Source organism: Cololabis saira, chromosome 17 (assembly GCF_033807715.1).
Source record: "Cololabis saira isolate AMF1-May2022 chromosome 17, fColSai1.1, whole genome shotgun sequence".
Taxonomy (NCBI): domain Eukaryota; kingdom Metazoa; phylum Chordata; class Actinopteri; order Beloniformes; family Belonidae; genus Cololabis; species Cololabis saira.
This window is the reverse complement of record NC_084603.1, coordinates 1,713,020-1,728,720: the sequence shown is the minus strand read 5'-3', so window position 1 is coordinate 1,728,720 and position 15,701 is coordinate 1,713,020. Positions and strand designations below refer to the sequence as shown.

Sequence of the window (15,701 nt, the reverse complement as noted above, 5' to 3'; positions counted from 1 at the left end):
CGTCTGCTGAGTTTCTTTCTTCTTTTTTTGTCTCTAACACTCGGAGGTTCCAATGACAGTCCAGAATCCTATAAGCCAGTTTTCTCATCATTGTATGAAGCTTTTTTTTTTTTTAAACATACACTGTGTTTTGCCACAAAGGGGGTGCTGGTTCAGTTATCAAAGAGTTATTGATGATTGTCCTTCGACAATTATTAATAATTAATAAAGTAGATTATTTATCAAATGAATTTATATACTGTGTTGTGCCACAAAGGGTCTTATATTTACATTATATATAGATATAATAGTAAATAGTGATTGTTCGTTCTGATCACAGAACGACTGGTAACATTAGTCGTTCAAAATAATAAAATAAATGTATTTAAAAAAAATAAATAAATAAATAGACCAACAGATTAATCAAAAAACACACACGCACACAAATGATTAATTAATATCTGGAAAATAAGTAAATATATTAATAACAATAATATAATACACACTGATATAATAAATAAAAAAACAAGCAACAAACAAAACACACTGAAATAAATAAATAAAATTCCGGTTTTGCCATACATTTTAAAATTATTTAATTTAAAAAAGAAAATCCAGAAAATCACATTGTATGATTTTAAGTAATTAATTTGCATTTTATTGCATGACAAAAGTATTTGATACATCAGAAAAACAGAACTTAATATTTGGTACAGAAACCTTGTTTTCAATTACAGAGATCAGACGTTTCCTGGGGCCTGAACTACGAAGCGGGATTTGGGGTTAGCGAGGTAACTTCAGGTTTAACCCTGGGTTTTCAGGACTACGACGGTGGTTCACTTCTCACCGGGGTACATCGCCATGGTAACTTATGCTGAACAGCTAACCTGCTCCGGAGCAGGTTATGTTCGAGATACAGATCGCCGGGTATAAAAGCACCGCCCACTGACCAATCAGCTCTCTTGGAAAATGACATGCCCTTTCCAAGAGAATCCAGTGGAGCTTGGTGCGCGGATCGTGAGAGGATCCCTCCGAAGAGAACGCGTATTCAGGGACCACCAAAACCCCTTTGCTTTCCCTGATGATTACCTGTATGAACGATCCAGAAAAAAAGAAAAAAGAGGTGGAGGAGAAAATAAAAAATAAATCAATCAATGAATAAATAAAACAAATCATCACCCAAAATCCGATGTACAGTCAATCCAAAACTAATACCAATTAAATAAATAAATCAAGAAGAAATCAAAAAGAAGATGCATTTGTAAGGGGATAGCAAAAAAGGGATTTTCAATTTCGTCCCTCGAACATTCTGAGAAGTCACTTTAAAATACTAAATACCCCCCTCCTGAAAAAATAAAAAATAAAATAAAATAAATAAATAAACCCAATTATTTGGTACAGCATCAGCACAAGTTATCGGTCAACAACAATAGTTATAGAACCAATATATACAGACTGTCTCAGAAAATTAGAATATTGTGATTTTCTGTAATGCAAACACAAAAACAAAAAATGTCATACATTCTGGATTCATTACAAATCAACTGAAATATTGCAAGCCTTTTATTATTTTAATATTGCTGATCATGGTTTACAGTTTAAGATTAAGATTCCCAGAATATTCAAATATATGTTTATATCCCTATGAACTTACGCATTTATACAGTCAGCGATCTTTTGCCAGCTGTCTTTCCTGCATTTTGCAGCTGCAACTGTGTTGCTTTTTGCCTGTATTATATGCCTATACTCATCATATTTCCGTAAAATTATTGTTTGCTCTTCGCTACTGAAATGAGCGGCTCTGACAGCGGACTTCTCCATGCTTGCGATTGGTCATGCGCTGAAAACACCGCCCCTTTTATGTGCACGCGCTCATAGTCCAGATTGGAGAAACCTGGGTTGATATACCGAGTTGATAACCACCGTCGTGTGACCGCTTAGCGTGATTGCAATTGTCCGGGTTAGTGAATCTGGATAAGGAAAAGATATCCTGGGTATGTTGAACTTGCTTCGTAGTACAGGCCCCTGTAGTTCTTGACCAGGTTTGCACACACTGCAGCAGGGATTTTGGCCCACTCCTCCATACAGATCTTCTCCAGATCCTTCAGGTTTCGGTGCTGTCGCTGGGCAATACGGGCTTTCAGCTCCCTCCAAAGATTTTCTATTGGGTTCAGGTCTGGAGACTGGCTAGGCCACTCCAGGACCTTGAAATGCTTCTTACGGAGCCACTCCTTAGTTGCCCTGGCTGAGTGTTTCGGGTCGTTGTCATGCTGGAAGACCCAGCCACGACCCATCTTCAATGCTCTTACTGAGGGAAGGAGGTTGTTGGCCAAGATCTCGCGATACATGGCCCCATCCATCCTCCCCTCAATACGGTGCAGTCGTCCTGTCCCCTTTGCAGAAAAGCATCCCCAAAGAATGATGTTTCCACCTCCATGCTTCACGGTTGGGATGGTGTTCTTGGGGTTGTACTCATCCTTCTTCTTCCTCCAAACACGGCCAATGGAGTTTAGACCAAAAAGCTCTATTTTAGTCTCATCAGACCACATGACCTTCTCCCATTCCTCCTCTGGATCATCCAGATGGTCATTGTCAAACTTCAGACGGGCCTTGACATGCACTGGCTTGAGCAGGGGGACCTTGCGTGCGCTGCAGGATTTTAATCCATGACGGCGTAGTGTGTTACTAATGGTTTTCTTTGAGACTGTGGTCCCAGCTCTCTTCAGGTCATTGACCAGGTCCTGCCGTGTAGTTCTGGGCTGATCCCTCACCTTCCTCATGATCATTGATGCCCCACCAGGTGAGATTTTGCATGGAGCCCCAGACCGAGGGAGATTGACCGTCATCTTGAACTTCTTCCATTTTCTAATAATTGCGCCAACAGTTGTTGCCTTCTCACCAAGCTGCTTGCCTATTGTCCTGTAGCCCATCCCAGCCTTGTGCAGGTCTACAATTTTATCCCTGATGTCCTTACACAGCTCTCTGGTCTTGGCCATTGTGGAGAGGTTGGAGTTTGTTTGATTGAGTGTGTGGACAGGTGTCTTTTATACAGGTAACGAGTTCAAACAGGTGCAGTTAATACAGGTAATGAGTGGAGAACAGGAGGGCTTCTTAAAGAAGAACTAACAGGTCTGTGAGAGCCGGAAGTCTTACTGGTTGACAGGTGATCAAATACTTATGTCATGCAATAAAATGCAAATTAATTACTTTTTTTTTTTTAATTTATTAATGACCACACAGCCAGGCTGGTGGAATTTGTTTCTCTGCATTTAACCCATCTCTAATTAGACTAGAGAGCAGTGGGCTGCCATATAAACGGCCCCCGGGGAGCGGTTGGGGTTGAGGGCCTTGCTCAGGGGCCCAGGGTGGTTGACCTGGGTTGCATTCTGGGGGCTTGAACCTGGTCCTCCAGACTCCAGTCCACTTCTGCAACCACTAGGCTACCACTTAAAAATCATACAATGTGATTTTCTGGATTTTTTTTTTTAGATTCTGTCACTCACAGTTGAAGAGTACCTATGATAAAAATTACAGACTTCTACATGCTTTGCAAGTGGGAAAACCTGCAAAATCGGCAGTGTATCAAATACTTGTTCTCCCCACTGTATATATGTATGTATAAAGCAGAACAAATTAAGAATTAAGGCGTAATTTATCTTATCATATTAAAGAAAAGAATCTACGGAGCCCCTAAAGGGACACAGATTTTTTTTTATATATATATATAATGAGTTTTTTACGCGCGCGCGTAAAACCTTTAAGTGAGCACGTAAAACGTTTATGCACTCACTAAAAAGTTTCTTGCGCTCTCGCAAAACTTATAAGTGAGCGCCTAAAAGTTGTTCTACGTGAGCGTAAAAACAAGTACATGGGAGTAAAAACAAGTACATGGGAGTATTATGGTACTATAAGTACTATTGCTGGAACAGGAACCAACCAGTTCCTGCTCTGTTTATGAATGGAAATGACATTACAGGATTTAGCTGAGCTATATTTTAACCTGGGACTCCATTATAAGGACATTACCACTTTGCTTGCAAGTAAACAACTTTACGTGCTCACTTAATATATATAATATATATTTAAAAAATCTGTGTCCCTTCAGGAGCTCCGTAAGAATCATATAAAAGACTATACTGTGTATATATATATATATATGCAGGGGTGCACACAAGCCGGGACTCGAGGGCCAGTCTACTGCACGTTTTAGATGTTTCCTCAACACAACCCTGATAGACAAGGCTGTGTCACCAGACCTGGACCTGGTTCTGGTTCTGGTTCTGGTTCCTAGCAGATCAAGGCTGTGTCACCAACAGAGTTGTGTAAACCTTGATGATGTTGATGACGACCAGTGATGAGAATCAGGTGTGTTGAAGACAGGGAAACATCTAAAACATGCAGTAGACTAGCCCTGGAGTCCCGGCTTGTGTGCACCCCTGTATATATGAACGTGTGCATGTCGTGAGAATAAATCCTTTTATTTTAGAACAGCGCCATCTGGTGGACAAAGAACAAATCACATCAAGACTCCGCTGCAACAAACTCCCTGATTGAGAGGAGGTTTAAATTCCTCTGGCTCCATCTGCTGGACAAAGACGGGAACTGCAATTACGATTAAGAACGACTGGTAACATTAAGAACATATCAATAAAGTCAGACTAATACCACCTTAAAAATATATCAATAGTCAGTCTAATACCTCCTTAAGAACATATCAATAAAGTCAGACTAATACCACCTTAACAATATATCAATGTAAAAAAGTTGAGTTTATTACTTTTATAAAAGTTTTCAAACTTTGTTTCCAAATTGAAAAAAATCACATTTTGCTTTTGTTTTCTCAAGTTTAAATTAATGTTGTTTTTTTGCTGTAATATGTGTGTGTGTGTGTGTGTGCGTGCGTGCGTGCGTGCGTGCGTGCGTGCGTGCGTGCGTGCGTGCGTGCGTGCGTGCGTGCGTGCGTGCGTGCGTGCGTGCGTGCGTGCGTGCGTGCGTGCGTGCGTGCGTGCGTGTGTGTGTGTGACTCCTAAACACTCTTCAGATAAATCCAGGTGAGTCCTGCACATTTATGCTCGTTAAAACCTGATAAACCCTGATATAACCTTATAAAACCCGATAAAACGTGATCAAACCTTATAAAACTTAATAAAACCTTATAAAACAAAACCTGATTAAACTTGATAAAATCTGATCAAATCTTATAAAACGTAATAAAACCTTATAAAACAAAACCTGATTAAACTTGATAAAACTCGATCAAACTTTTTAAAACCTGCAGAAATTATTAAAAAAATTCTGAAATAAAGAAAAGCAGTTACAGATTTAGTTAATTTAGTTTAGTTAAAAAATAGAAAATAGTGTGTTCATCATAGTAAAAGTTCACATGTGGAGTTCCGCAGGGGTCGCTGCTCGGCCCACTGATCTTTAATCAGGGACCCCAGAACTGCGATGTAAAAGAAAACTGATCATGGATTAAAATGCTCAGATACTTGTAAGAGGTCAGAAGGTCAATATTACACCGTTGGAATGACAGAATCCTGGGAGGAGACGATACTTCCTGCTGCTGGAGAGTATCATCAGTTTTATCATCAGTTTAGTTCCCCTTAATAAGCCGCCGTTTCCACAAGGTTAAAAGCTACTTACTTCTTACTACTAACTTACAGTATTAACTAGTGATGTTCGTTACCACCGATATCCTCTCTCATGCTGGTATCAGTGATACTGATTAGATACCGATCTGTGCAAATACACCTAATGTCCCCGGGAAATCTAAAAAAATGAGTGTATTTTAGATATTTTAGATAGATAAATGACAGAGTCACTTTTTTAGCTATTAATTTAAAGTCAGAAGTATAATTAAAATATATATATATATATATACATATATATATATATATATATATATATATATATATATATATAATATAAGAACACTGAAGTAGCGGCCTCTTTCACGATACAGCCGAGCTTTTACAACTATAAAAAAAGTGTTTGAAGAAGGTGTTTCCATCACTAAAAAAAGATCCTAAGTAAAATGATCATATGTGAGAATAATAATAATAATAATAAATGAGAATAATAAACAAAAATAAGAACTAAAAAAGTAGTTTATACCAGCATCGTGTCATTTAGACTAAATCTGAATAGTTTAGTTACTTTCCACCGTATTACTGTTAATGATAAACATCACCACGAATGACTGAAGTATCAAAAATATTGATATTTTAGTTTGAGAATCGGTTTCAGATCGATCGATCGAAGAGGAAACCAGTGAAAAGGTTCTTCATCTGAAAACTAAAACCCCTTCCAGCTGTTCTGCATCCTCCTGCCGTCGGTATAAAACGTTTTAATCTCATTATTCAGGAAACTCAAGAGACAGTTTGACAGTTTTATTAGGTTTAATTTGACATTTTCCTGAATTTAATCACTTAACACAAGATTGTTTCATTATTGATTAATCTGTAAAATGACGACATCTGTAACGGTGGCGAAGCGTCTCCGGAGGTCAGAGGTCACAGCTGGAGGTGTGACGGAGACGACCCAGAACCAGAACCAGAACCAGGTTCTACCCGAACAGTCCTCCCAGAGCGTTCTTCACATCCACTCCTGAGGAGAGAGAACAACAGCAGTCAGGACCTGCCAAGGGCCACCAGGGGCCGCCAGGGGCCACCAGGGGTCCACCAGGGGCCACCAGGGGCCACCGGTAGCCACCAAGGGCCACCAGGGGGCCACCAGGGGCCACCAGGGGCCACCAGGGGCCACCGGGGGGCCACCAGGGGCCACCAGGGGGCCACCAGGGGGCAGCAGGGGGCCACCAGGGGCCACCAGGGGGCAGCAGGGGGCCACCAGGGGCCACCAGGGGCCACCAGGGGCCACCAGGGGCCACCAGGGGGCACCAGGGGCCACCAGGGGCCACCAGGGGGCCACCAGGGGCCGCCAGGGGCCACCAGGGGCCACCAGGGGCCACCAGGGGCCACCAGGGGCCACCAGGACAGCACAAGAAACTACAGGAGCGACTCTAACACACTAGAGTTTACACTACCTAGAGATTTACCAACACCAGCTAGAGGTTTACTAAACACTAACTATAGGCTTTACTAAACAGAAAGGTTTTAAGTTTAGTTTTAAAGGTGGAGGTGGTGTCAGCCTCCTTAACCCAGATTGGAAGTTGGTTCCATAGTAATGGTGCCTGATAGCAGAACGCCCGCCCTCCAAATCTACATTTGGATACTCTAGGAACTACGAGTAAACCTGCACTCTGAGAACAGAGAGCTCTGCCAGGAACATAAGGCACTATCAGGTCTTGCAAATAATGCGGAGCTAAGCCGTTTTGGGCTTTATACGCAAGTAATACAATTTTAAATTGGATTCTGAATTTTATGGAATGATCTGCTGTGATGAGACTTTAGAATAGAAGCCGTGGTATAAGCTCATTATACCACAGTTAACAACCAATCAGATCATTATACCACAGTTAACAACCAATCAGATCATTATACCACAGTTAACAACCAATCAGATCATTATACCACAGTTAACAACCAATCAGATCATTATACCACAGTTAACAACCAATCAGATCATTATACCACAGTTAACAACCAATCAGATCATTATAGCACAGTTAACAACCAATCAGGTTGCAGGATTTCACCTTTCCGTTTTCTAATAGTATTTTTATGTCTCAGAGTAACCCGCTGGTTCCCCCGCGGACCAAAGGTGGGACCCACCTCCTCCTCCTCCGCTCCCCTCGCTCTTCCCTCCGACCAATGAGAGGGCGTCTCCCACGCCGAACCCGCCCTTGTCCTCCTCCTTCTTCCCTCCGACCAATGAGAGGGCGTCACCGATGCCGAACCCGCCCTCTCCGGAGCCCTCGGCTCCGCCCTTCTCCTTCTCCGCCTCCTTCTTGTCGTCTCCACCCAGAGCTTTCTTCAGGGTGTCCTCCACCATCTCCCCTGCAGGACGACACATTTATTCATATTAATACCACGGTCTGTGTGAATACTCCATTCTGATTGGCTGGCGGGGTGGAGGTTATCACTTTTAACCTCCACTACTAGAAAACAAGGTGGGTCAAATTGCCTGATAACTTTAATGTCATTGCGCTGGATCAACTGCCAGGTGGTAACCACGGCAACGGAGATTCAGAGAAGAAGAGCCGGCTACCGCAGGACGGACACATGAGGGATTTGGTCATTTCCTTTAATTTATTTGGTGAAACGTTTATTTATTTTAATGGTTGATAATATTTGTAGCTTCATAAAACGGTTTAGGAAACTATCTGTGGACTTTGATTGTTTGAAACAAATCTATTTCCTGTTTGTTACTGTAGCATAGCCGAGCGGAGCTGAGCGGACTAGAATATCTCCCGTTGCTGAGTCGTATCTCAGGTCCGTCCTAGTTACTGGAGAATCAACACTGTGTCCATTAAGGAGCTTATGGGACGGTAGTGATTGTTCCAGGTATTAGTCAGACCCTCAGGTGTTAAAAACTACCAGGTTCTTATGGGACGGTAGTGATTGTTCCAGGTATTAGTCAGATCCACAGGTGTTAAAAACTACCAGGTTCCAACGGCTGCGGATGAGAGATTAAATATCTGCTCAGCTGTGGCTTGTTATAAAACTAATGATTTACACTGAAAACACATTAAAGCATGAATAACTGATTTAATATTTATGTTTTTTGGTAAGTGACTGTGGTATAAGCGGGATTATGCCCTTCCAGGTGACATTAACATAAATATACTTTGCGGAGGCAAACCGGTTCACGCCCCACGTCGTCCATATATTTATGTTAATTTACACCTCATCGGGCATTATCCCTTACTTATATATGCAGACAAGTTAGAAAGTTAAAAAAAAAAGGATTTCTGAGCCTGTAAACTACAACAGTATAATAAAGTGATAATGATGGCTTTTAGTTTTGGTTCCACCCCAAGAATTTAAGTGGCGCCATCAGGCTATGTAGGCGCCCCTGGTACCAGGAATCGGGTTCAGGCCCGTAAACCAGGGATATTCAACTTGCGGCCCGCCAGGAGCTTTTATGTGGCCCCTGGTCATATTTTATATATTGGGGGGGGGGAGTAGTGTTGTCCCGTCACTTCCGGCCAAAGTAAGCGAATCGAACATGGTTTACATGGGGGGATGTTGGACCGTTTCCCCCTCCGTCTGGGGGCTCCGGCGGCGCCGGGGGCGCCCGTGAAGGTACGGTGGGGCCCTGGCCCGGCTCGGAGGGCCGCCCCCGTCTACTGGATGGCCGGTGGGGGAGCGTGGGCGTCCTTCCAGGGCCGGCTCTGCTGGTCCTGCTTCCTGGCTTCGGCCTCCGCTCCCCCTCCTTCCCCCCCTACACGATTCATACGCACATAGGCGAAGGGCGGGGGGGTCCGGGTCGTGGGGGGCATTGTCCCGCGTGGCCCGGCACTCCCCGCCTCACGGTTTTAACAGCACTGTAGACACTGTACACACTTAATAAATCCAGACATGTACACACACACACACACACACACACACACACACACACACACACACACGCGATCATATACATACACGCACACACACACACACACACACACACACACACATAGACATACACACTGGCTTGTTCACCTGCATGCTCGCTCTGTAGTTTTTGGGGTTAGTTAGCTGTAGCGGTAGCGGTAGCTTAGCTCAGACTGTGATTTGGGTTGATTGCTGCTCGTGTTTTTGTCGGCTCCGTGTCCGTTTTGTTGGTTTTGTGTTTTGTTTGTGGTTTTTGTTGCAGATTACCAGTGCTTGATGTGAGGCCTCCGTGTGTTCCTGCTTCCTGGATTGGCAGTGGATGTCACCCCCCCCCCCCCCCCCCCCAAAAAAAAAAACCTCACTGGTTTTTTATGTGTATATATGTGTATGTATGTGTATGTATGCGTATATATGTATATATATATTAAATATAGCAATAATGCACACATATATGCCTTTGGTTTTTACCTGCATGGTATCAATCATTAATATGTGTGCAGACAAGGTAAAAAAAAAGAAAAAAAAAGAACATGGTTTACATATCGCATTTTGTTAATTAATAAAGGTTTAAGATGCTTGGTGCCTTTTCAGTTGGTTAATGATTCATTGGACAGTGTTTGTACATGTTAATCTCTGCTAGATGTTTTTTGCTACTTCAGATTTTTTGCCAGTGTTGCACATGATAATGTTTGTCACATTATTTGTTATTAACCTCCGTTTATAGAGGACTTGTTTACATCATTAGACTTCTAGGATTGGCCTGACATTTTTTTCATTTGAATCTCTAAGTGAGGACTCTGCATTTCAGATGAACTTCTAATCCTCCTATAATTTCATGATTGTTTTGTTTTGCTGATATAATGCACAGATGTGTCATAAATAAAGGAGCTTATGGTTAATATTTTGGTTGCTTATTTATAACATCAAACTGGCTACTATGGACTGAAATGCTTAAAGGAGCCGTCTGTAAGAAATGTCCAAAACTGGTACTGCAGTCACTTTCCAAATATTGTTGAGCGGCGTGTACCCTCCCCCTCCTCCCCCCGACCAGAGGTTGCCAGGTAGGCTGCAGAATGCAGCAGGAACGTAGGCTGCCATGGCTGCCATAATTAGAGCCGAGCTGGCAACCCGGATGCAGAAACATTACTGACTTGGTGATTGGGAGATAGGTGGAGGGTGGAGCTTCAGAAACAATACTGACTTGGTGATTGGGAGATAGGTGGAGGGTGGAGCTTCAGAAACAATACTGACTTGGTGATTGGGAGATAGGTGGAGGGTGGAGCTTCAGAAACAATACTGACTTGGTGATTGGGAGATAGGTGGAGGGTGGAGCTTCAGAAACAATACTGACTTGGTGATTGGGAGATAGGTGGAGGGTGGAGCTTCAACATAAACATCAGTTGAGGGCTGCAACTCCTCTTTTTAAACTGGAATATCCTGGCTTGAGTGCTGTTGTCAGTGACATAAGTATTTGAAATGAACATGATTTTTAAATGTCTGTTGACATATCGGGGTCATTTTATGATTCGTTTTATTATTGCTCTTACATACAGCTCCTTTAATATAATATTCAAATAAGGAAATCTTGGTGGAAAGTGGAGCTTTGTCATTATGGCGCGTTTTATTAAAAGTAGGTCAATATCAACATAAGTTTGCACAATACATGGTTTCAAAATGAACTTGCATTTAAAACAATATTTCTTTATATGAATATTATATTTAACATTCACAATGACTAAATCTGGAGACAATTAATACATAATTCATATGTAAACTAGACAGATATTCTCCTGCTCATTCCTGTGCACAAATGTATTATATACATAAATCTTTGTCTTTGAGTGCAAAATACATTTTGAAAACCCCCAAATTTTCCGCAGTGCGGCCCTCTCCATGCAGTCTTTTTGCAGATGTGGCCCCTGAATAATCTAGTTGCAGACCCCTGCCGTAAACGATACCGGGTGACTAACAGGGCGTGGCGCTGGTACTTTTCCCTGCAGGTTCTGACTGGGTCCTCCCTCGCCGTCGCCATGGCGACGAACAAAAGAGGTCGTTAACCGGTCGTTACCCGATCGTTAACCGGGCGGGGCAACGCCCTGCAGCCCGGTTGGACCTGAACCAGCAGAACCACAGGAATGTGCAGCAGCTCAACCTTCCTGCTTCTTCTGGTTCTGGGACGTCCCCAAAACTTCTAAACTGCATAGAAATGTATTTACATTATATGAAAAAACAAAATGCTTTGATTTAAAGTTTAAAGTACTTTAATAGCATTGAACTTGCATGACTGTACAGACAGACAACCATTAGCAACTGAACTAGCCTATGCTAATATGGTAAATATAAAAATAGCTACAGGTGAAGGTCGGAAACTTAGAATATGGTGTAAAAGTTAATTTATTTCAATAATTCAACTAGAATATGGTGTAAAAGATAATTTATTTCAATAATTCAACTAGAATATGGTGTAAAAGATAATTTATTTCAATAATTCAACTAGAATATGGTGTAAAAGTTAATTTATTTCAATAATTCAACTAGAATATGGTGTAAAAGTTAATTTATTTCAATAATTCAACTAGAATATGGTGTAAAAGTTAATTTATTTCAATAATTCAACTAGAATATGGTGTAAAAGTTAATGTATTTCAATAGGTTAACTAGAATATGGTGTAAAAGTTAATTTATTTCAATAATTCAACTAGAATATGATGTAAAAGTTAATTTATTTCAATAATTCAACTAGAATATGTTGTAAAAGTTAATTTATTTCAATAATTCAACTAGAATATGGTGTAAAAGTTAATTTATTTCAATGATTCAACTAGAATATGGCGTAAAAGTTAAATTATTTCAATAATTCAACTAGAATATGGTGTAAAAGTTAATTTATTTCAATATTTCAACTTAAAAGGTGAAACTAATATATTACATAGTGTCATTACATGCAAAGCAAGATATTTTAAGCCTTTATTTGTTATAATTTTAAATTGTTTATTGATTTCATAAAATATTAATAAATAATAAAATAATTTAAAAAGAATTCGATTTTTCATTTGGGGTTTTCATAAACTGTGAGCCATAAGCATCAAAATTATAACAAATAAAGGCTTGAAATATCTCACTTTGCATGTAGTGGGAAATAATATATTTGTTTCACCTTTAGTTGAATTTACTACGAAAGAAGTTTTGCAATATATTCTAATTTTCCAACCTTCACCTGTAACCAACACATGTTGCTTTCTTTAGCCACGCCCCTTCTGGACTCATCTAATTAAAATCAAACCTGAGTTAATGTTTATGTTTTTCTCAGGTTTCAAGTCTCCAAATAAATAAACAGAAAATAAAAACAACAAATCCCACAATGCATTGCTTCCACTCTGCATCTGCAGTTTTGTGAGAGATGGAGATGGAAAACGAGATTTTTTTTAGCTTCTAAACGGGGACAAAAACATACTTCAAACGTTAGATTTCCATTTAAAGATTTAAAAGATCAAAATAAACAACTTTAACTGAGAGAATTCGTTCGTCTTGTGTTTTTTTTTTCTTTTAAATTGCGTAAATTACAAATTAAATAATTTCATTTAATTACATTGTTGAAATGTGATTTCTTAGGAAAAAGGGACAAATAAAATAATCTTCTTTCTGTTCCCGTTAATTCAAGGAGAGAGATTTGTTGTAATTATATTGAACTGTTTGGTTTTTCTTTTAATTAATGAAATAAAGAAATAAAGTAAAGTTAAGTAAAATAAAAAAAAGATTCCTACCAAACTTTTTTTTTTAGTTCCACCCGCCATAGAAAGGTTCCTTTCGTGATTAGTAGTAGAAGTAGAAGTTTATTGCAGACCCGTGGTCCATACAAAAACATAACATAGGACAAAATACATACAAACCATAAAACCTGTCCAGCAGGGAGAACAAAACAAATACAGGCTTTTAAGCCAATGTCTCCTGAGACAAGAGGAGTATCTGACACGGCTCTTCCCAGGGTCATTTATATTCACAATGATGCCATTCACAGACTCATCCAAACGGCACATGAAACTGTGCATTACATTCTTAAGAACAGCTTGGAGAGTATTGACTCTTGCAGCCACAAACATCTCACTTGCTGCACCATAGGCCTTTTGAGTAAGATTCTCAGAGCATCATGATATGCAACTTGAAGTTTTTGGAAGCTTACTTTTTTATAGCTTGACCACAAGTGAGCAGTGTAGAGTGGTGAACAATAAGCTCTAAAGAGATGCATTTTCACAGCTTCAGAGCACATGCTGAACCTGCGTGCGAGGATGTTAGCCTGTGCGTACATCCTGCGGCACTGTCTGTGGATATCGTCATCATCATCCATGTGTTCTGTGATAAAATGGCCGAGATATTTGACCACACTACAAACATGGAGACCATTAAAAGATCATTTAAAATCAGGAAATATTTGCCCCTTGTCCTCTTTACTTCTACAGATTAAAACAACACTCTTACTGGCATTATACTTTATATCATTATCAATGCCATACTCAGTACATAAATTAGATTAGACTTTTTAATGTAATAAATATGTAATCTAGTGTGAAACAGTGCCCTGTTTTATCCAAATATGTTATATTTAACACATTTGGAACTCCACAAAACACTCGGACTGTAAATGAAACAAGCCTTTTTATTTTGTATAATTTAATTCTATATTCTTATTTTGCTTTACAAATCTGGGTTTAATATACTATATTTTTAAGGATTTTTTATATTTATTTTATACTTAATAGAACAACAGATAACGCCTTTTTCTCACATCAACGAGCAGGTTTAACACACCAAACACTTGCAGAATAAAGACTAGTCCCAGGACCTGGATCTGGTCCTGGACCTGGATCCAGACCCAGACCCAGATCCAGATCCAGGTCCAGGTCCAGGTCCAGACCCGGACCCGGAGTTAAAGTTCTGTTCCGACTCACCGACTTTGGCCCCGGCGATCTTGGCGATGCCGTCGTTCCCGTCGTTCCCGAGCGCGCCCGACAAGAAGTTCATGACTGCAGAATAAAGGTTTGTTGTGGAGACGCACCTTTTATCTGCAGGTAACACACCTGGTGACGTCACGCTACCCGTCTCTCAGGTCTGGGCGTCGGGGCGCGTGTGCGCATGTGCGTTCCTCCCTCCTCAGGAATCTTTTTTTTTTTCTCATTGAATTTACAAAAAAACAAGGCGCATTATACATTCCAAAAGAACATTTTCATCAAAGAAAACTGAGAGACAAATGAGTTAAACAAAACAAAGAAGATTCACAGTGAAAAGAAAAAAGGAATGAACAAACAAAAAGAAAGAAAGAAAAAACGCAAGTGATGAGTCAGGAATTAGGGAACTAAGATTCTTCTGAAGATGCTGGGCTTTTTGAATCATGCAAGATTTTTAATATTTTTTCTACTGAATTATTTCGTTTAAATATGCAATAAAGATTGGATTAATTTTCAAAAAGCGGCATTTATGAATAAACATAGCCAATATAATTAAATTATTAATTCTAAAGTCTATTTTTTGTCCTCCACTTGTAAACCAACTTTAATGCTTTCAAATGTAAGAATAGGAATGTTTTGATCATTATAGGTTATCCAGTATTAAAGCTTCCCAAAAGGTCCTGGTTAGAAACAAGAGAAACAAAGATGCTCTAAGGTTTCCATGTCTGCGTTACAAAAAGTACAATTATTCCAATCTAAATTAAACCTTTTATGTAAAAAAATCATTCCATGGATAAACCTCATTGATTATTTTAAAATTAACTTATTTAATCTTAGGTGGAAGTGGAAAGGAGAGGAAACTGGTTCTCATCTTAAATAAAAAACTAGTAGTATCTCCGTCCAGTGACGTCACAGTCAGGGGGAACCAGGTGAAATCATTTGTTTATATATTTTTTATATATATATATATATATATATATATATATATATATATATATATATATATATATATATATATATATATATATATAGTGACCGAAAGGACAAGATCGCGGATACAAGCGGCCGAGATGAGTTTCCTCTGCAGGGTGGCTGGACGCTCCCTTAGAGATAGGGTGAGGAGTTCGGTCACCCGGGAGGAGCTCGGAGTCGAGCCGCTACTCCTCCACATTGAGAGGAGTCAGCTGAGGTGGCTTGGGCATCTGTACCGGATGCCTCCTGGACGCCTCCCTAGGGAGGTGTTCCAGGCATGTCCCACCGGGAGGAGACCCCGGGGAAGACC

General features: G+C 40.2%; 1 protein-coding gene across 1 annotated transcript; it reads right to left on the bottom strand.

Moving 5' to 3' along the window:
• Positions 1 to 6,358: 6,358 nt before the first annotated feature.
• Positions 6,359 to 14,570, bottom strand: LOC133463771 (uncharacterized). The gene is made up of 3 exons (XM_061745484.1): positions 14,423 to 14,570; positions 7,710 to 7,934; positions 6,359 to 6,585 (listed from the first exon to the last, which is right to left on the bottom strand). The coding sequence occupies exons 1-3, from the start codon at positions 14,493 to 14,495 to the stop codon at positions 6,545 to 6,547; spliced, it is 339 nt and encodes a 112-aa protein (XP_061601468.1). The 5' UTR covers positions 14,496 to 14,570; the 3' UTR covers positions 6,359 to 6,544.
• Positions 14,571 to 15,701: the final 1,131 nt, after the last annotated feature.